The 22,477-nt window shown below is 39.2% G+C and overlaps 2 protein-coding genes across 4 annotated transcripts in view; one reads left to right on the top strand and one right to left on the bottom strand.

The window, feature by feature from the left end:
* clcc1 (chloride channel CLIC-like 1) overlaps nt 1-6,111 on the top strand; it is a 51,120-nt gene extending 45,009 nt beyond the window's left edge. Inside the window, exon 11 of the mRNA XM_043699729.1 lies at nt 5,974-6,111. Within this exon, the coding sequence (XP_043555664.1) occupies nt 5,974-6,015 (42 nt within the window). The 3' untranslated portion in view covers nt 6,016-6,111. The remainder of the gene's footprint in view (nt 1-5,973) is intronic.
* Nucleotides 6,112-17,988: 11,877 nt separating this feature from the next.
* Nucleotides 17,989-22,477, bottom strand: part of LOC122554538 (G-protein-signaling modulator 2-like) — a 69,076-nt gene continuing 64,587 nt past the window's right edge. For all 3 annotated transcript variants that reach the window (XM_043699722.1, XM_043699723.1, XM_043699725.1), the window contains 2 exons: nt 20,964-21,169; nt 17,989-19,763 (listed from right to left, as the gene is read on the bottom strand). In XM_043699722.1, the coding sequence (XP_043555657.1) occupies nt 19,587-19,763; nt 20,964-21,169 (383 nt within the window). In that variant the 3' untranslated portion in view covers nt 17,989-19,586. The remainder of the gene's footprint in view (nt 19,764-20,963; nt 21,170-22,477) is intronic.

Raw genomic sequence — 22,477 nt, 5'->3', positions numbered from 1 at the left:
ACAGGACTCCCAAGACCCTTTGTGCTGCAGATTTCCAAAGCCGACTCTATTCTCCCTGGGAGAAAGTGAGGACTGCAGATACTAGAGAGTCAGTGTCGAAACATGTGGAGCTGGAAGAGCACAGCTGATCAGGCAGCATCCAAGGAGCAGGAGAGTCGATGTTTCTTGAAGGGCTTATTTCACTTCTTTCCCCACTCTCTTGTCTTATTAAGTCCTTCTGCAGCCTCCCTGCTTCCTAAACTCTACCTGCCCCTTCACCTATCTTTTGTGTCATCTGAAAAATTGGCAATAATGCCATCATTCCGTTATTAAGATCGTTAATGTATAATGTGAATAGTCTTCTGCCTCCCTCCCTCCTTAAGCAGATGTATTATGTTAGCCATTTTACAGTCCTCTGGGACTCTCGCTGACTCCAGTGATTCCTGAATGATCACCACCAATGCCTCAGAATTCTGGTGTGCAGTCTATCTGGTACACATGGTTTATCCACCTTCAGACCTCTCAGTTCCTCAGCATCTTCTTAGTGATGGCTGCTACACTCACCTCTGCCCTGACATTCTCTTCAGGTTCTCCAGCCTCTGCAGTTCTTTGTCTTGGGAAGTGTATGCTTGGAGATTAATTGCTTGGTATTGAAATTATTTCTTTTTCCAAATGTGATGGGGGCACGTATCATTTGCAGTTAATTTCATTGAGGCTTGTACAGAACTGCTCAGTTAAGAATCAGGGAGGTATAAGAAGTAGCCACTAAACAGGACAGTGACACTCAACTAGGAAAACTAGGTTATTCCTCATCAGGGCAGAGGTCCTCCTTTTGCAGCAAGAATGCTGGTATTTTTGGTATCTGCCTTCATTTCTTTTAAAGCCTTTGTCTGACTGACAGAGGTCAAAACAATTGGAATGACCAAATAGTAACCTGTTTATATAGCAGTGGCTTAGCGATCTTGTCTGCTTCCTAAATGATGCAAGGGTTTAGTAGTAAAGAGTGGGAAATTTGTTTTTGCCAGCTAAGAGATTAGTAACCAGGAAATGCACATTTAAAGTAATAGGCAAAAGAACTAGAGGTCAGTTGAGAGTTTTTTTTGCACAATCAGAAAGGACGACGGAAGCAGATTCAGTTCAAATGAAATTTAATAAAATCTAAAAACAGTGGAGAATGATAGGGGTGCAGGGAAGGCTTGGGGAAAGTTGCTTAGCTCTTTCAAAGCAAGTGAATAGGAGGGCAGATGGGATATTGTCATTGATTGCAAGGAAAATGGAGTATAAGCTTAACGGGAATTTTACTGCTGCTGTAAAGGGCATTGGTTTAACTACAGCTCAAGTGCTGTGCACAGTTTTGGTCTCATTTGATAAAGGATGTAATTGCTTTAGAAACGGATCAGAGAAGACTTTTTCAACTCATTCCTGGGTGTGAGGTTATCTCATGAGGAAAGGTTGAACAGTTTGGATCTGTATCCATTGGAGTTTAGAAGAATGAGAGGTGATCTTAATAGATTTTCAGGGGATTAGATAAGGTGGATTCTGGCAGCATTCCATCATACAGGGGAGACTAAAACTAAAGGGCATAGCTTAAAAATAAGGGGTCAACCCTTTTAAGGCACGTGATTTGTTTTCACCCTCTTGGGTCATTAAAGTGTGACAGTGATGGAGTCTGAATCTTTACACTTAAGGCAGTATTACATGGATTTTTGATAGATAAGGGAGTCAAAGTTTATAGAGTATAGACTGGAAAATGGAAATGAGAGCATAGTCTGATTGCTCATGATCTTATTAAGTGTTAGAAGGCTTAAACTGTCAAATATTCTGCTCCTGCTCAGAGGTCCTCTCTCCTTTTGGTGATGAAAACTTTCATGATAAAGTGTCAATTATTGTATTTATAAGAAATAGATATGTTGGGTCAGAACTTGAATATCACTGAAAATAATCTTTCCATTTTGGACTCATCAAGACAAATACATGATTGCAAAATTGTAATGACTTGTACTACAAGAGAAAAGGGTGTTGATTTGTTCATATGGCAACTCTGGCTATGTTACGTTCGTTTGAAATTTGGTGTTCTTGCCATTCTCTCGCTGCCAAAGCCAGTCGTCCTGTGCTCATTTTTCTCTCCCACAATATTCAAGAAGTAGATGTATAGTACATGTAATCAACAAAAGCTGACAAACAAACAAATGAATAAATGTTCATGTAAGGAATATAACATCTTATGAGTGCAAAATTAATTTATTCAGTTCATTTACATCATTTATATTAGGAGATTAGAAAGTTTAATGAGTTCGTAAGTAAGATTAAAGGATAATTTAAAGGAGAAAATTTGGTGAGCAAATAGCTGATTTTAGTAGTTTCAAGATGTTAACATGATATTAGAGTCTCAAATGTGTCTTAGTGCATGCTGGTACATATAGGCACGAAAGTACCTTGGCCCTTTGGAAAAATGGCAACTTTAAAAGCACTTCAGTGCTCAGAAATAATGCAATGAATTGCTGATTATTTATTATATAAGACTGAAAGTTAGCAGATGTATTACCAAAAAGAATGTAAGGATTGTGGAAGTGAAAAAAAAGCTGTTGTACCTAGAATGGGGAGGAAAGGTATATGAAGATCAAACCATTTCTCAAATTAAGTTATAGTTGACATTTGGTGATGTAAAAAGGATGTGATTTGAGTGCATATATGTATATAGTCTTCCTGGAGAGCAATGGGATTTTATTTTCATTGGATGAGTTTCATGAATTAATAAAAAGTGATGTATTAGGCTTCAGGTAGAAAGATCCTGTTGTGACAGTTGATCCAGAAGAAACAAAGTAATTTAGAACTGTAGAGAAATATTACCTCAGTGAAAAGAGTCAGCTTGAGAGAAACGTTTGCTTAAAATCCTGAAGGGTTTCTATGAAAGTTGAAAAGTGTGGTGCTGGAAAAACAGCAGGCCAGGCAGCATCCGAGGAGCAGGAGAATCGATGTTTCGGGCATTAGCCCTTCTTCAGGAATGAGGCTGGTATGCCAAGCGGGCTGAGATAAAGGGTTAGGGGGGAGGGAATTTGGGGGAGGGCCGCTGAGAATACGATAGGTGGAAGGAGGTGAGGGTGATAGGCCGGAGAGGGGGTGGGGACGGAGAGGTCAGGAAGAAGGTTGCAGGTCAAGAGGGCGGTGCTGAATCCAGGGGTTGGGACTGAGATAAGTTGGGGGGAGGGGAAATGAGGAAGCTGGAGAAATCTACATTCATCCCGTGTGGTTGGAGCGGAAGATGAGGCGCTCTTCCTCCAGGTGTCGTGTGGTCAGGGTCTGGCGATGGAGAAGGCCAGGGACCTGCATGTCCTTGGCCAAGTGGGAGGGGAAGTTAAAGTGTTCAGCCACGGGTCGGTTGGTGCGTGTGTCCCAGAGGTGTTCCCTGAAACGTTCCGCAAGTAGGCGGCCTGTCTCCCCAATGTAGAGGAGACCACATCGGGTGCAACGAGTACAGTAAATGATGTGCATGGAGGTGCAGGTGAATTTGCGACAGATATGGAAGGATCCATTGGAGCCTTGGAGGGAGGTGAGGGGGGAGGTGTGGGCGCAGGTTTTGCACTTCTTGGGGTTGCAGGGGAAGGTGCCGGGAGTGGAGGTTGGGTTGGTGGGGGGTGCGGACCTGACGAGGGAGTCGCCTCTCCGGAACGCTGATTTGGGTGGGAAGGGGAATATATCCCTGGTGGTTGGGTCTGTTTGGAGGTGGTGGAAATGACGGAGGATGATACAATGTATCTGGAGGTTGGTGGGGTGGTAGGTGAGGACCATGGGGTTCTGTCCTGGTGGCGATTGGAGGGGCGGGGTTCAAGGATGGAGGTGCGGGAAGTGGAGGAGATGCGGTGGAGAGCATCATCGACCACGTTGGAGGGGAAATTGTGGTCTTACCTATCTGGCCTGCTCTGTTTTTTCCAGCACCACATTTTTCAACTCCGGTCTCCAGCATCTGCAGTCCTCACTTTCTCCTAGGGTTTCAATGAAAGTCTAAGTGAAGTTATATAGACTTGAGGAAGAGGCTGGTTCTCAAGATTGGGAATTGAAGCCACGTTTAGGTTAAGCCCGTATAGCCGTCTCTGCTATGACTACTGTACTTGAGTGCTCTTGCGTTTAACCATGTTTTTCAATCTTTACGTTTAACACATTCAAATAGTTTGGTTTATTCTACTTTTCTTCATTTCTTTGAATAATAATCTTAAACCAAGCCTGCAACATTGTGTGCTTGACATTCAGTGAATGTCATTTTGTTTTTAAAAATAAAAATAAAAAAAAAACAAAAGCCAGATTTCATTCTGGGAGCAATCAAGTCCAGTAATAATATAATTTGGGTTCATAATAATTGGCATGTTTATAGATTCTACTTGAGAACAACGTTATTTAATTCGGAAACCACTTTAGTGTTAGAGTTGTGAAAATTAATATTTCTGTATGGACAAATGGAGTTTATACTGACTTTATTTTCAATAAGTCTGGTCTAATATGAATAACTGTATAATACAATTGACAGTGTGGAAAATGTGTCTAAGTGTTGCTTCTGCAGAAGTCATAAAGACTCAGTGTGCAGAAGTGATGAGATCCAGTGTTGCATCAGCAAAAGTAATAAGACTCAGCTATCAAGGAGGGTTGCACGCTCACAACAGGCCACAGACAGATGTGGTAAGCCGATTAGATTAGCAGCTGCACAAAGCAATACAACTGTCACGTGAGGTAAAAGGGGAGGTACAGAGAGGCTCATAGAAAACTGTATAAATGTGCAATAATATTATTCAGAAGTGTGCCTACTTTGTGGTCACCCAGACTTGCCTGAATGTATGAATAAAGACTGCTTCGGAATTTGACTCTGACTAAAATTATTTGGCAGTGAGCTTCGTTTCTCACAACAGCAAATGTTGTTTTGATAAATTGTGCTTTGCAGTGACTGTGATTTCCTGCAAAGATGAATGCTGAGTTTAGAAAATAAAAGAATCTTGTTCATAGGAATGGTAAAAATCAATGAAAAACCCAAGCCAATTTGAGACCAAAATTTAAAAATTTGAGATTAGTCCCAGGGTCCATGTTCACCTTGATTGATTGATTGTACAGAATACCAACCATGTATAAGATGATCTCCACACCAGTCAGAAACAGGTCCAGATCTCTCTAAGTTATACAAGAGAGAGTTTGCCACATCCTGTGGAGTTCTGTTGATAGGTTTGATGTTCAGCAGCCAACTAAATTCCTTGCATAATCTATAAGCATGACCCCAGTGTTCCCTCACACAGAGTTAAAATAATTGGTCCACACAATGCAATCCAGCTTTTTGTATTGTGTATATCTCCATTGAATCGCCTGTTCTCAAATGCTTCCCAGAAATAATACAAACCTAGCTCTGCTAAGCCTATTCGCATGGCTAAGGCACCCAACACCAGCTCAGGGCAACAAAGTCAGCCCATTCCTGGAGAATAGATAATAACTAAAATCAATCCACAATTTTAATGAATTATCAGAATTTGCTGGAAGAAAGAATGCGGTGCGTTCCTAAGCAAGAGTTGAATTATTGGTTTTGTGGACAATTTCTGTCATGTGCAGTGTGATTGAAATAACACTGTTCTAAAATTGAGATTTTTTATTTTAACCGAATTTGTATAACATGAGCTTTGTTTTTTTTTAAAGACTTTATCTCCAACTTCAAATTTAAACAAGTGTTTTGTTATTACTGTAGTAGTGTAATTTATGTCAAATATTGTAATGTAGAAGAATTTGAAGTCATGATAAAAGGTTCATTTTTCCTGGAAGAGCTTCCTAATGTACATAATGAGTTTCTTGTGTGAATCTTTCCGTATCCCATTTACTTGAGTGATTAAAAAAATCGTTGAAAATCTCAGAAAAAGTAAATGGAGTAATATAGTGTTTTTGATTACTTCACCAAAGTGTTTGATTATGTGGATTACTATTTTTAAAACTCTGGAGTTGAACCATTAATGCTTGTTTGTTCCATAGGCTTTCAATAAACCAAAATCTGAAGAAAACCAAAGAGAATGAGGATTTTTGTTGAAGAAAACTTCATTAGTTGCATCTTGTAACATTTGGTGGATTGTTGGAAATTTCAGTCAAATGAATTAAACATTTTTCATAACACTTTTTCTCAAACACAAATTTGTTAACATTTGTGCTGCTAATGAGCTTTTTATATTTGGGCAGACAGTTACAATCTTTGTGTGCACACATCTCTTTGTGAACAAAGTTTGAATGATAAAATGGCAAAAGCAATTGTAAGAAAAAAGTATACAGTGAGATACTGCCTTTAAAAGTTAAATATTCCTGTTGAAATGTACATTTTCAAATTAGAGCTTTATGTAGCATAAGAGTAATTTTAAGATTATTTCAGAAATAGTGTAGTTTCATCTTTCAATTTAGTTTTAATCTGTAGTACTTTAGATATTTTTTTTTAAAAGTTCCTTTTTTTAATTCTTGAAGGCAGAGAATTTTGATTACAGTATGTACATTTTTCAATTGAATTTTTAAAAAATTGTTTTGACTAGAAGCAGCATTTGTTGGTCTGGTCCATTGCCATTGTTTCAGCCAGCCAGAATGGTGTATATCAACTTTAGGAAATTCTATAGATAGCACAGATATTTTGATTTTGTGCAGACCTTTAGCTATGGTCAGTGCATGTTAAATTTTCAGTTTCCAGCTTTCAGTTCCAGGACTGAACATCACCTGCAGCAGTACTCTATAGCTTTCCCGTATTATCACTGATCTGCTTGTACTCTACTGTCGTGCAATTACCTTACTGCAAAACAAAGGTTCCTTTTCTATGAGGAAGTACAAGAAGTGTGCATACTTTGGCCATCAGTCTGTTTCCCTTGATGCACTGTGATATTGCTGTGATGTTTTACTGAGGAGCACCTGAAATATAACAGCAGTATTAAACAAAACTAAAATTAATGAAAACCAACTAAAAACAGGATTCTATCATTGCATGAGTCTACCTTGAAAAGTCATTGGGCTTAGTCTAGTTTATATTATTTGTGATGTACAATAATATTTTAGGCTTTATTCAATAGCATTAGAATGGCACAATTAAGCTGTTTTCAGTAGCATTTAAATTGCATAATGCCATCCTTGTCTACCTAATAATTAAAATATTTACATGCATATTGTGATTAAAGAGGCAATTTTTAAAAAATATTTTTTTGTTTAACATTTGGATTTTAAATTAGTAGCATATACATGTTAATCTCTTTTTGTGAATGGGCATAATAAGTAACTCGATCAGTCTTTTCAGAATCATGAATTTAATCCAGTGTGTGTCAGAGAGCAGACGACTAAAGGCTTAAAGAGTAATTGAGTTATACAGCATTGAAGCATCTTTGGTCCAACTCATCCATGCTGACCTGCTATCTCAACTGGTCTAGTCCCATTTGGCAGCAATTTGGCCCATATCCCTCTAAACCCTTCCTATTCATATACCCATCCAGATGCCTTTTAAAAGTTGTAATTGCACCTGCTCCCATCACTGCTTCTGGCAGTTCATTCCATAATGCAACATTCATTGCGTGAAAAAGTTGCCCCTCAGGTCTCTTTTAAATCTTTTCCCTTTCACCTTAAACATATGCCCTCTAGTTTTGGATTCCCCTAACCTGGGCTATTCACCCTATCCATGCCTCTCATGATTTTATAAATCTATATAAGGTTACCCCTCAGCCTCTAACATTCCAAGGAAAATAGCCCCAGCCTATTCTTCCTCTTCTTGTGGCTCAAAGCCTCCAGCTCTGGCAACATCCTTGTAAATCTTTTCTGAATCCTTTCAAGTTTAACAACAGGTTTCCAGTAGCGATGAGACCAGAATTAAATGCAGTATTCTAAAAGTGGCCCAACCAATGTCCTGTACAGCTGCAACATGACAGCCCAACTCCTATGAACAATAAAGGCAAACATACCAAATGCTGCCTTCACTACCCTGTCTACCTGCGACTCCACCTTTGAGGAACCATGCACCTGTGCCCCTCGGTCCCTTTGTTTGGCAACACTTCATTGAGTCTGTCATTAACTGTATTAGTCCTGCTCTGATTTGCCTTACCAAAATGCAACACCTAACATTTATCTAAATTAAACTCCATCTATTGTGGAGTTTAACAACAGGACAGAGAAAATATTGAAAGATATCAGGGTTTAGAATAATCAAGGATTGATGTTAATTCAAAAAATTGGAAGTTTTTATGCATTTCATAGAAAACCTGACTGACGTTAAGTGCAAGTATAGTTTCTGCCAGAAAACCAGGCTGTTCAGAGCAGTTAATGGAAGAAATTACTTCTATAGTTTGTGTAAACTCCTAAACCAGGAGTGTTTGCTAATAAATTTGCAATGGCTCTTCAAAGCTGAGAAAGTGTAAGATCAGTTGTGTAACTCTTCAAGAAAAGGGCTTCAGATGTGTCTCAGGACTGAAACTGAAAGTAAGTGATTATGCCAAACCTTTTGATTTGAAAGGGAAGGAACATCCTTCTGGTTTTTAAGTAACTCTAAAATGATGGTTTTGAGGAGTAATGGGATTTTGTTTTACTATGTGGTACAAAATCTTTCAAACTGATGCATATATGGGTTTGTTTTATTTTTCTTTCTTTCACATAGTAAACTTTTTTTTATTGTTGAAACCAGATCTGTGTTTTGTGTTCTTATGTTTGTGAGAGTGTAAATTAGACAAAGAACAATATATGATTTTTCAAGCAACATTTCATTCTGGGAATTTGACTTGTCCAGTAGCAACACCAGCTGTGATCATAACAATATGCAATGCTTTATATATTTTTCACTTTCACCTTAAACATATGCCCTCTATTCCTGCAGTGGGCTTTCCTGATGATTTGAGCAAAAAACCCTTTTGTATTAAATGGCAGAGAACTAACAGAACTTGTGAAACTATATTCAAAATGATTAACTGGCCCCTTCAATTATATTAGAAGAAAGTCATCATGGGACACAGCCAGTCTTTATCTCCCAAGTTTCTAACTAATACCATAACTTGCTTCAAAGGAAATATTTAAAAAATCTAAGAGGAGAAAATATTTTCATGCCTTCTAACAAAATAGTATTACTTGTGTGAAATGTGCATTTTTAAAATGAGTGACCAAAACCTGAAATTTCCCACTTTGAAATTGAAGTATGGCAATGATCAAGCTCACTGCAGGAAGAGTGAGCCCAGTGCAGTGGTGAGGGAGGTTCCCCAGCATCTGCAGCAGTGAGAGCAAGCAGTCCGAGGTCTCCTGGAGAGCAGGCCAAAGTGGAGAAGATGGAGCCCTTTTAGGAAGTGCAAGCTCAGCATGGCTAAGTACTTGAGAGACTGTTGAACTTTTAACTTTATTTCTTTATTTTTCTACCTTGTATCTAAGATTTTGTACCTAGGTACTGGGAATGGCGACATTATACACTTTTCATTGTGATCACATGGTTCCGTACTTGTGACGATAAAACATAACTCTAAAAAGTAACAGAGAGAAAGTTCATGCTGTTCTCAGATGATCGCACCAGGAGACCATCTCTTTAGATTCATTCTGCCTAGGAGCAGTTTGCAGGGCAGTGGTGCAAGAAACCGAATGATATCCTACGTGCCAGAAGGGTGAGTGACACTATCTTTTTTTTCCTGCTACCTCATACAGGGGCATCAGTCAGTCTCATTTTGTCACTGTACAGGCATCTCACTAAGGATTACAGCTTGCAAGCCTCACTACAGCATGATGTTGTGCACTCAAGGAGTGATCCCTCTTCCTCTCAGACTGCTAACACTTCCTGCTCACTGCACGTCCTGTTCACTGAGTACATCTCGCTGCCTGATAAGGCTATACACATTCACAAACTGTTCCTGCTCCTGTTACCATCACACTTAATTCTCTTTATCTTGTTGCAGGAGAAGCTGGTGTATAACCATGCTGAGAGGGCCAAGACCAGCAAAGGTGATGCCAGATAAATTCTCACCCCCTTAAAAGAAAGACCCAACAAGCCAGCCAGGGATGACTGGGACAGTTTGTGTGAAGACAGGGAAACCTGAATAGACCAACAGCCCAGTAAGCAACTGGACCGAACAGTTCGCAGTCTCTGTATGATGCACACTTGCATCCTCTTTGATCCGAGTTGCTTGAAGCAATGAGGTCTCTGGCAGTGGAGAGTTGGAGGGAGCACGGCAACTCTGGAGAGTCCTTAGCTATTCTCTGAGCACAAAAACAAATGAGCTGACTTGCATCACCTATTCTGCATCTTCACCAACTAACTCTTTCCATCTGCAGGTACTACCAACCCCAGCTCAAGGGGCTTCAGCCTGAGTTCCAGGTACCCTCTCTTCTCAAGGATACAGGATAATGCCAACAGGCACTCCCTGGGAGGAGAACTGACAGACAGCAACCTTAGCAGCAGTTTCTAAGGACTCTCCAGAGTTGCCCTGCTCCCTCCACTGCCAGAGACCTTGTTGCTTCAAGCAACTCAGATCAAAGAGGATGCAAGTGTGCATCATACAGAGACTGTTAGGCCCAGAGGATACCAGCCAGATTCTTCGAAGTAACCAGGGTGTACTTCCTTCACCACATTTACTGAAGTCAGACTTGCATCTGGATTGTAGTCCAAGATTCTATAGGCAAATATTGGGACCACTGAAGGTAATCCTAAAATCTACTGGAGGAACTAGCACCTGGGACGTCCAGTTGTCCACACGTGTAGCTTATTGAAAGAATAGTGGAAATTTTCATGTATCTATTACAGGTTCCAGGAGGGAAACATCTGTCCTATGACTGAGGTTCTCAAAAGCCAGAGGATGTGGTGGAGGCTGGTACAATTGCAACATTTAAGAGGCATTTGGATGGGTATATGAATAGGAAGGGTTTGGAGGGATATGGACCGGGTGCTGGCAGATGGGACTATATTGGGTTGGGATATCTGGTCGGCATGGACGGGTTGGACCAAAGGGTCTGTTTCCATGCTGTACATCTCTGACTCTATATTCAACACTGAGATAGGCAATGGCCAAATCACATTTCAATGTAAAATAAGTGTGGAGCTAAATGGAGGATGCAGTTCCTTACTGTATATATCATTGTGTTGTTGGTGAGGATCCTTGGGCTTTACAAGAGTACAATGAGGACTCATTTAAAAGCACTGAAGGGATTATGAGGGTATATAGCACAAAAGGTGCACGCTTAGGATGTGGAACAAAGCAGTGATATTCACCAAGGAATGGACTCCCTGATGGCGCTCATATGTCTAACATGATTATTTTTGTGCAAACCTTCAGGAGTTTGAGTAGAAGAACTAACTGCTCCAAGTATCACAGCTGTTTTAGCATTGACTTTGGTCTCGGGTAAGATTTCAGCATGCATATTAGTTGTCAGAGGTGAGGACATCAGAACCATAGTTGAAAGAAAAAGTCTATGTTTGATTGCTTAGATCAATAAATAGAAAAAAATACCCAGCCCTAAAGGAATGTGGCAAGCAGAGAGATGACTAACTACATCAATTAAATATTAATAAGAGCTTAAGTCTAACAAAGCTCATGCATCTTAGAATCAGGCGACTAGAGGTTGTAGCTCAGTTGACAGTCTTTCAATCTTTGATAACCATCCTAGCCCATCTTTGGATTCTTGCCCTTGTCCTCCTCTTTGTCGTCTTGCTGTGAATCTCCTAGCAAGTACATCCCTACTTTGGAAAACTGAGATTGTGCTAGATGCAGTGGATTGCTATGATGCAAGAGCCTTGTTTGGGTTATACTGTACAGCACCATCCAGAGCCTCATCTCTGCAAGGCCTGTCAGTGGTCTGATCTGCAATGTGTGTGATCTCAGGCATGTCTTTGCGCTGCATTATATCTCTGTAGAAGGGAGCATTTCTTAGAGGTGTCATAAACAAAATGTGAAGGGATATTCGTTGACAATCCAGTAACTATCCTTGTATGAGCTGACAGCCTTTGAAAAAGTGGGGAGGATATAAGTGTTGTGCAGTTTCTTAGACATCTAGTGCAGATCTGCAATATGGTCACAAATAGTTTAAAAGTGATGGAGTGGAATCCTTTGTTGACAAAGGTTTGCAGTGGATCCTTTGATAGCTATGTGAGCACATTCAACTGCACCCTGAACCGGTGCGATACCAGCAAGATCAGATTCCTAATGTGTGAGCTATCTGACTCTCTCCATCAAGGAGAAAAGACGTAAATTGGTGGGCTGTCATAAAGAAAGAATCAGTAATATCCTTGAACAATCTACTGGTGTGGAAATATAGGGCAGCTGCTATCTGTAGTCTACCAGGTTGGGATTATCTGACCTCAGGACCTTGTCTAAAGCTTTAGGGATGATACACTGGCGCAGGGTAACCTGAGTTTTATTCTACACTGTTTCTCACTCATTTGCAGAGTTACACCTAAGCCTGTAGATTCTGTTTTGTATAAGAACTGTCCTTTGGCTTGTTCTTGTCCGGCTGCTTCTCCCTGTGCCATGATTAAAGGAGGAATTGTTGGATTGACCCCAGCCATGCTTTATTCACCCATTATTTGTCACAGATCTTTTACAAGTGAAAGTACACAGTCTTAGTAAAGAGACATTGTAGCTCTGACCTCCTTCCTCATGAAGTTCCTAGATTATGCTCTTGGAGGTTAATCTTGCTCCAGTCTAAAGCCACAAAATATTCTGTGATTCTGCATTGTTGTGCTTCTTGAAAGGGCAGTGCAATTAGTTCTGTCTTATAGAAGCAAGAATTAATTTCCCAGAAATGCTAGGGAAGCAATGGGTCTATGGGGAAGGTAGAATTGAAGATGCTGGCAAAATTAATGCGACTGAAAGCTGATAAATCTCCAGCACTGAATAATTTGCATTCCAGAGTACTTAAGGAGGTTCATATTATTATTGGTTGACATTTTCAAAAATTCTGTAGATTCTGGAACAGTACCAGCAGATTGGAGGTTGACTAGTAAAACCCCACTATTTTAAAAAAAGGGTGGGGAAGAAAAGCTGGGAATCACAGATTGTTACCATCAATAGTACAGAAAATGCAGGAGTTTGTCTTGTAAAGGGATTTGATAATGGATTTATGAAGGGGAAACTGGAGATTTCAGGATGTAACTTCTAAAATATATAAGCTATGTTGTATTTGGATTTTTAGTATGTAAAATCAAAGCATATCAAATAAAAGGTAAATAAACTGGCACGGATTGAGAATTGGTTAGGAGACAAGAAACATTGGATGTAGGTTTGCTAGCTGAGCTGGAAGGTTCATTTTCAGAGGATCCGTCATCATACTACGTAACATCTTCAGCGAGCCTCCGGACAAAACGTCTGAAGATGAACCTTCCAGCTCAGCGAACAAACTGAAATCCAGAACCTCAACCTGAGCTACAAATCTTCTCAAAACTCACTGACAAGAAACATTGTAAGAAGAAATGGGTCATTTTCAGAATGGGAGGTGGTGATTTGGGGTACTGCAGGGATTAGTGCTTGGGGTCCCAGCTATTAACAATGATTTGGATGTGAGCATAAGAGGTATAGTTAGGAACTTTGCTGATGACACCAAAATTGGAAGTGTAGTTGACAGCGAAGAAGGTTACCTCAGATTACAAAGGAATCTTGATCAGATGGGCCAATGGGCTGAGAAGTAGCAGATGGAGTTTAATTCAGATAAATGTGAGGTGCTGCATTTTGGGAAAGCAAATCTTAGCAGGACTTTTACACTCAATGGTAAGGTCCTAGGGAGTGTTGCTGAACAAAGAGACCTTGGAGTGCAGGTTCAAAGCTCCTTGAAAGTGGAATCACAGGTAGATGGGATAGTGAAGAAGGCATTTAGTATGCTTTCCTTCATTGGTCAGAGTATTGAGTACAGGAGTTGGGAGGTCATGTTGCGGCTGTACAGGACATTGGTTAGGCCACTATTGGAATATTGTATGCAGTTCTGGTCTCCTTCCTATCGGAAGGATGTTGTGAAGGTTGAAAGGGTTCAGAAAAGATTTACAAGGATGTTGCCAAGATTGGAGGATTTGAGCTATAGGGAGAGGTTGAATAGGCTTGGGCTGTTTTCCCAAGAGCATTGGAGGCTGAGGGGTGACCTTCTAGAGGTTTATAAAATTGAGGGGCATGGATAGGATATATAGACAAAGTCTCTTCCCTGGGGTGGGGGAACTAGAGGGCATAGGTTTAGGGTGAGAAGGGAAAGATCCGAAAGGGCAACCTTTTCACTGGCACGTGTATGGAATGAGCTGCCAGAGGCTAGTACAGTTGCAACATTGAAAAGGCATCTGGATGGGTATATGAATAGGAAGGGTTTGGAAGGATGTGGGCCAGGTGCTGGCAGGTGGGACTAGATTGGGTTGGGATATCTGGTCAGCATGGACAAGTTGGACTGAAGGGTCTGTTTCCATGCTGTACATCTCTGAGTCTAATACGTATCAACAATTTGGATGAGAAAAATCAAAAGTAATATCTCTACAAGTTTGTTACAGCACAAAGCTAGGTAAGATTCTGCATTGGTGTGGAGGATATAAAGAAGTATAATGGAATTAAAGTAACAGTAAAGAATTGTGTTGGAGAACAAGTTTGAATTCTGTTTTGCTATTTCCAATGACGTTTCTTATTGTCTTTTTTCTATATATAATAGTTTTGTTTTTTAAACTGTAAACTTATTTTTAAAGAACATCAGCCTTATGAATAAGTTTTGGTGACTAATGACCACAATAGCTAAATACAAAATTGAAATATCTAATCTATCAAGTCAAGTTTCCTTCTGGAATCTGACTTATGCTGCCAGCTGATGGTAATACTGGGTAAGGTCACAAGGTGCCAGTCAAGTCACCATGTACTCTTAGTGAGTGCTTTGAGGGATTGGGTCAGAATAGGATCATATGAACTAAAACGAAAATCATCTATTTACTTCTGGCAAAGGTGGGATTTGAACCGAAACCTTACAAATTAAAGGTATGCATGCTACTGTGCTACATTTATTTATCTACCCAAAGTCACCAGGTAGGTGCTTTCTTTTTACAGTTGAGTTTCTGAAGTGTCAAATATCTCAACTGGATAGAGATTAATTGCGAACAGGAAGTTAATTCCAGTAAGTTGTCATTGATAAGATGCAAATACATGTGTATAGGCTTCTTGCCATGTAAGAAGGGAGAACTTTAATTGTGAAGGTTTATTTCAATGGTCTGATTTTGGAATACTCATCCAGTTTTATTATAAGCACATTCACCCTTCTTCTTGCCACCTCAGAAAATGGAAATCCTGTCCTGAGATTATGTTGTAGCATCTTTGAACTATGTGGATTAAATAAAAAGTTCGTTTCAGTTAGTTTAGTCATTGGTATAGTATTAGTCACTCTGGGGGGAAAAAAGGCTGCTTTTATTGTTTCCTCAACTGAAATAACTACTTTCTTTCCATTTGTATTCATTATCAAAGTTGACACAGGAAAGACTACCTGAAAATCTTAATGCAAAAATACATTCCTAAATAAATAACTTTTAAGAATCCTATTTCAAAATTTGATTTGTAATTTAAGACCATAAGTTGTAGGAGCAGAATTATACCATTTGTCTATAGTCTACTCTGTCATTCAATCATGATTGTATTTGTCAACCCCATTCTCCTGCCTTCTTCCTGTAACCTGTGATCCCCTAACTGAACCTGTCTAGCTCTGTCTTACATGTTTAAGAAAGTAATGTAGTCCTGGTTTGATCATGTCCATGAAATACAACTTTTCATAGTCATGTGATTTGGACTGGTTCTGGCTCTTTTTCTAATTAGGTGCATCTAATGTTTCCTCCTTGCCCTGTAATTTCTCCTTCAATTATTTATAAAAACTTAATTTTAAAGTAGCTACTGAATGTTTCCACAAGCCTTTCAGACAGTGCAGTCCCGATCTCCTCATTCTAATATTTCTAACATTTCTATTGCCGCCCTTTACAATTTTGAACACCAGGGAACAATCTTAGCTTCTTCAGACTCTTCACATCACTGAAGTCGCTCATCCCAGTCAGTGAGATCTGCATTCTAATACTGGATATCACACTTTAAGGAAGAATGTTGAAGCCTGGAAGAGACTACTCAAACTGGGGCCAAAAGGCTCATTAATTCCTTGCTTTTGTACTCTTTCTCTATTTAAAAATCCATTAATTCCATTTTTTTTTTAGTAGCCTTCTGAACTTGTCATGCCACCTTTAAAGATTTGGACAAATACATTATCAGATTATATATCTGCATCTCCAATAAAATGTGCCTGTTACAGTAACAGTTTAGTGTCAAAACTGAAGTGAGGTATTGCTTCATCTCAATGGAAATTCAAATTAAATTAAAGTTCATTTGTGGACACTTTGGTCTGGCAGATTGAGGCACCTTGGGAAATTTTTGTTACGTTTAAAAAGTATACTTTGAGACCATCTTATTTAAATAATGGGCTCCTGCATATTTGATGCAAGTGTTACTGTAGTTGAGCAGGATATTTGCCCGAAATATGCCATTGCTCTCATTTAAAAGGAGGACTTATAAACTGGATGTGTTGCTCTGTTGCCTATATTAAAAAGAAAACAGATTGCCCTTTTTGGTATTACTTTGAAAGCTGCTACTAAATATTTCCACAATCCATTCAGGCAATGCAGTTAAAATCGCCTTAGATCTGTGTTCTCTTAAACTGTATTTCCTGTAAGTGAGCCATCCTTGGTAAATAAGGTGATTTTCAGGCTCAATATGCAAGTCCAGATTAGATGCAAAACTCGCACTTTTTTTTTTACAACAAAGTAGTAAGAGACAACTTGAATAAAACAGATCTCTGGCTTTCTCTCCAAATGCTGCCAAACTTCCTGAACAATCTGTTTTATTGACGAAGAGACAACTTAAACTGCATTGTTCACAATAGGCTGAAATTCCAAAGCCTGGACCTCATCAACATTTTAATCACTTTCTTAGCATATATGCTAACTTTAACAAGTGTGGACATGTACCCTCAGCTCTCTGTTCCAGCATTTTTTTTTAAAGTCCTAATCTACATTATCTTTGTGCGTGGGGAAATCATGTCTGACAAACTTGATTGGGTTTTTTGAGAAAGTAACAAAGAAGATTGATGAGGGCAAAGTAGTAGATGTGATCTATATGGACTTCAGTAAGGCGTTTGAAAAGGTTCCCCATGGGAAGCTGATTAGCAAGGTTAGATCTCACAGAATACAGGGAGAGCTAGCCATTTGGATACAGAACTGGCTCAAAGGTAGAAGACAGAGGGTGGTGGTGAAGGGTTTTTTTTTTCCAGACTGGAGGCTTGTGACCGGTGGAGTGCCACAAGGATCGGTGCTGGGTCCTCTACTTTTTGTCATTTACATAAATGATTTGGATGCAAGCATAAGAGGTACAGTTAGTAAGTTTGCAGATGACATCAAAATTGACAGTGTAGTTGACAGCGAAGAGGGTTACCTCAGATTACAACAGGATCTTGACCAGATGGGCCAATGGGCTGAGAAGTGGCAGATGGCATTTAATTCAGATAAATGCAAGGTGCTGCATTTTGGGAAAGCAAATCTTAACAGGACTTATACACTTAATGGTAAGGTCCTAGGAGTGTTGCTGAACCTTGGAAACCAGGTTCATAGCTCCTTGAAAGTGGAGTCGCAGGTAGATAGGATAGTGAAGAAGGCGTTTGGATGTGCTTTCCTTTATTGGTCAGAGTATTGAGTACAGGAGTTGGGAGGTCATGTTGTGGCTGTACAAGTCTTTTCCCTGGGGTCGGGGAGTCCAGAACTAGAGGTCATAGGTTTAGGGTGAGAGGGGAAAGATATAAAGGAGACCTAAGGGGCAACTCTTTCACGCAGAGGGTGGTATGGGTATGGAATGAGCTTCCAGAGGAAGTGTTGGAGGCTGGTACAATTGCAACATTTAAGAGGCATTTGGATGGGTATATGAATAGGAAGGGTTTGGAGGGATGTGGGTCGGGTGCTGGCAGGTGGGTCTAGATTGGGTTGGGATATCTGGTCGGCATGGACGGGTTGGACCGAAGGGTCTGTTTCCATGCTGTACATCTTTATGACTCTTATCTGTACACTGTCAAAAATATTCTTCTAAAACATTTACAATGTTCTTTCATACTTGGATCACTGAAAATATAGCAATTGATCACTAGTAAATTTTACTTTATATACAGTCTTAAAGAGACATGAAAATTCTGATTTGAAGGCAACATACTTTAATGTTATATATACAATAAAAATACATTTAGTGAAGTCATGATTCCACAACACACTACATCATTACAAAATAAAACACTCCACTAACATTCAGTATTTGAAGCGAAAGCCAATAATGATCAACACAAGACAAAAAAAATTGGTAGTCATTGCCTCCCTAAAAATATTAAAAGTAATGAAATTTTATATTTTGTCAATATTCAGTGTTTTGTAGTGACAAATACAACATATTGCTCCTTTTGCTTTGGAAACACATTTTCAAATTGCGCTGCTTGGGATCATTTTTCAAAAAAACCAAATCAAATATTGACTCAATATTTGTAAGCTTGTTCACTCGCTTTATTCTATCATTATTGCAAAAGATATAAGAAATGCATAGTGTTAGGAAACATTACCAGCTCAAATTGCTTTATTAAGAGACACTAGTAGGGGAAAAAAGTTCAATATGCCTCATTATAGCTTTTATCCTGAGATTTACATTTGAAAAAAAAATCTGGTAGATAGTCCAGAATTGTCATTCTCCTACAACTTTGAGGAATACCTTTGTTTAGAACTTTTACAACTATATTTTTTATTAAAAAAAAACATTTTTTACCTGACTGAAATCAACCTAGAATGAATGACTTCAAAAGGGATAGACTTGGAGATTTTAAACCCAATGTGAAAAGTCAAGACTGACACTAACCACAAAAAAATTATTACAAAGCCAGTACTCAGCATTTATAAAGAACTAAAACCATTTCTTATAGCAGCAGATTTGTTTTTTTACAAAATCTGGAAATTGTACAATTTGAAGAAACTTTTCTAAACTGCAAGAGAAAATAAAAAATCAGCACAGGATTAGTAGAAGAATACATCAAGGCTACAAATATATTTGTACTTCAGATAATTGTTATAAACACTGATTTCCTGTAGTAATTAAATGTTGAAGATCAGTTTGAAATGAAATCCTAAAACAGGTAGTGCTCATCTTTCAAAAAAATCTGGTTGCAACTTTATTATCCTAACTGAAATTGAAATACATCTAAAAAAAATGTAACCAACATTAATATTTTTGATCTAACACTTTTTTTAAAAAGAAGCAGGATGATCCTGTTATTACTCATCATTACATTGATATAAGAATGCTTTCAATTTTACAAAAAATGGAGATTACTTAAATATTTTTGACTAGTTTTTAAGGAATTCGAACCATTAGTCCAGTTTTAATGTCTTCTCAAGTCATTCAAATTCCTTTGAAAATTTAGAACTGAACAATGAAAGAAAACCTAAGAGCCACATCCACTTGTGGGCAACAGAACCTTTAGAATGTAAGAGAGCCATTATTCCAAAGTGCAGTGTGAATTGTATCAAATTCAAGACATTAAATTTCAACTTTCCCAGAATAATTATATTCTTAATTATGAGTAAGCAAGCATGTGTATGTTATTCAATGGGAGAACTCCCTCTTTTGTTCCTTTATATTTGAGGGAAGTGCCACACGCTGTTCATTCATCCGTTTGGCCTGAGATCGCAGGACAAGACTGAAGAAATCTTCATCAGGAACAGTAATAGATTTATGTAAAGTCTGAGGTGGTGCACATCTCTGGTCATTTAGTCTAGCACCCTAAAAGAAGAATGAAATTCAAATGAAGAAACTAAAGATTTAAGTCACTTACAATGAAGTATTTATTATAATAATAGTATTTTCAAAATTAAAATTTCAGAATATTATTTTGAAATTTAAAATCCATTGATTGCATTTTAGCACATTTCCATATTTGAATTTTTCTATTTCCCTTATAAATGATTCTGAAAGATAGGATTTATATGCATTTGGAGAGGCAAGACAGATTAGGGATTGTCAGCATTGTTGTGTGTGAGGGGAAATAGTGTCTCAAACCTGATTGAGGTTTTTGAGGGAGTAACCAAAAGATTCAGAGTAGAGGGGTAGACATTGTTTAAATGGACTTCAGTACAGCCTTTGATAAGGTTCTACATGGTAGAACCCAGTTAGATCACATGGGATTCAGGGTGACTTTCCAACAGTATACAAAATTGACATGGTGGTAGGAGACAGAGGGTGGTGGCCAAGGGATGTTTTTCAGGCTGGAGACCTGTGACCACAGGTATTCCATTGGCGTTGGTTCTGGGTCCACTTTTGTAATTTATACAAATGATTTGCATGAAATTGTAGGAGGCTTGGTTAGCAAGTTTGCGAATGACACCAAAATTGTTGGTATAGTGGACAGTGAAGAAGCTTATCTAATATTACAAAGGGATCTTAACCAGTTGAGTCAATGGGTTGAGGAATAGCAGATAGAATTTACTTTAGATAAATGCAAGGTATTGCATTTGTTAAAACATAATTGTTTGACATTTGCATTGCGGGTAGACATAGTGGTTAAGAAGGCATTTAGCACACTTGCATTCATTGCTAAGACCTTTGAGTATGGAAGTTGGGATGTCATGTTGAGGTTGTACAGGACGTTAATAAGGTCTCTTCTGGAGTACTGTGTGCAGTTTTGGTTACCCTGTTACAGGAAGGATATTATTAAATTGAAGGGGACTCAGAAAAGGTTTACCAGGATGTTGCCAGGAATGGAATACTTGAGTTATAAAAATAAGCTAGATGGGCTGGGATTTTTTTTCCAATGAAGTGTAGAAGGTTTCGAAGTGACCTAGACGTTTATAAAATCATGAGGGGCATAGATAAAATGAATAGCAAGAGTCTTTCCCTTGTAGAAAAGTGGGGGGGGGATGAAGCAAACTTCATTAACCACAATATTTGCTTAATAAAGATGCATGGTATTGAAATTTGGCTTACCTGACATTTTACCAGCATATCAAAGAAAGAATCGTCTGGCTCCTTACTATCTCCAGTGGTGATCAGGTGACCAAGTACAGAGTGATTATTATGCTGGTCTAGCCGTAAACCTGGAAGATTGCCAATGCTTGCACGTTGATCATCTAGCCGACGACTCTGGGAGCTTGCAAGCAGATCCAAAAATTCACCTGTCTGCGGTGAGGCACCTGAAGGGCAAGATTATTGGGGATATGTTCACTTTAACACAAGAATGTACAAACTACACCTTCAAAAAAAATGATTTTCTCTGTCCAGTTTAAATTTTTAAAAATTCATTCATTTATGACAGCATCACTGGCAAGGCAGCAACCACGCTTCAAATATTGGCACCACTTTGACTACATTCAAGATTTCTGTAAAGGTTTTAGCTCGGGTGCTGGTTGTCGTAGTTGTGGGTATGTACGCCGAGCTGGGGAGTTGATTTGCAGACATTTTGTCCGCTGTCTACATGACATCTTCAGTGCTATGAAGCCTCTTGTGAAGCACTGCTGTACTGTCTCTTCTAAAATTTACTTGCTTCCATTCCTGTTGCTTCCGGTTGTTTGTTGTAGTGACCTAGGTTCAGGTCAATGTGCTTGTTGATAGAATCTGTGAATGAGCGCCATGCTTCGAAGAATTCTCTGGTTGGCCTGTGTCCAGCTTGTCCTATGATCGTTGTGTTGTCCCAGTTGAATTTGTGGTCCCTGTCATCTAGGGACAGCTGGTCATGGCGTTTAGTGGCTAGTTGCTGGTTGGCCTGTGTCCAGCTTGTCCTATGATCGTTGTGTTGTCCCAGTTGAATTTGTGGTCCCTGTCATCTACTAGGGACAGCTGGTCATGGCGTTTAGTGGCTAGTTGGTGTTTGTGGATGCAGATTGCTAGTTGTCTGATTTGCCCAATATAGTGTTTGTGCAGACTTTGCATGGAATCTTGTAAACTACGTTACTCTTGCACATGATGGTATAGGGTCTTTTGTTCTGATGAGTTGTCTGAGCGTGGCTGTCGGTTTATGGGCTGTTATGAATTCCAGTAGTTGGAGAGGTCTGGCTGCCAGTTCCAAGACCTTTTTTTATGTAAGGTAGCATGGCTAGTGAATTAGGTAATTGCATATCTTCGTCACATTGTTTGTCTATTAGGCCTCTGCAGATGAAGTTGTGGGGATTTCTGCAAGATCTTCGCCAAGAAAGGAAATCCCCGTAACTTCATCCGCAGAGGCCGAATAGACAAACAATGTGACGAGGATATGCCACAACCCAACTCGTTAGCCATGCTACCTTACATAAAAAGAGTCTCTGAACTGACAGCCAGACTTCTGATCACTGGGATTCATAGCTGCCCATAAATCGACAGCCATGCTCAAACAACAACTCACCAGAACAAAAGACCCAATACCTATCATGTGCAAAAGCAACATAATTTATGATGTTCTATGCAAAGACTGCACGAAACACTATATATAGGGCAAACAGGCAGACAACTAGCCATCCACATCCACG

The sequence above is a fragment of the Chiloscyllium plagiosum genome, chromosome 11 (assembly GCF_004010195.1).
Source record: "Chiloscyllium plagiosum isolate BGI_BamShark_2017 chromosome 11, ASM401019v2, whole genome shotgun sequence".
Lineage (NCBI taxonomy): Eukaryota > Metazoa > Chordata > Chondrichthyes > Orectolobiformes > Hemiscylliidae > Chiloscyllium > Chiloscyllium plagiosum.
This window is presented reverse-complemented; position numbering and strand designations above follow the sequence as displayed.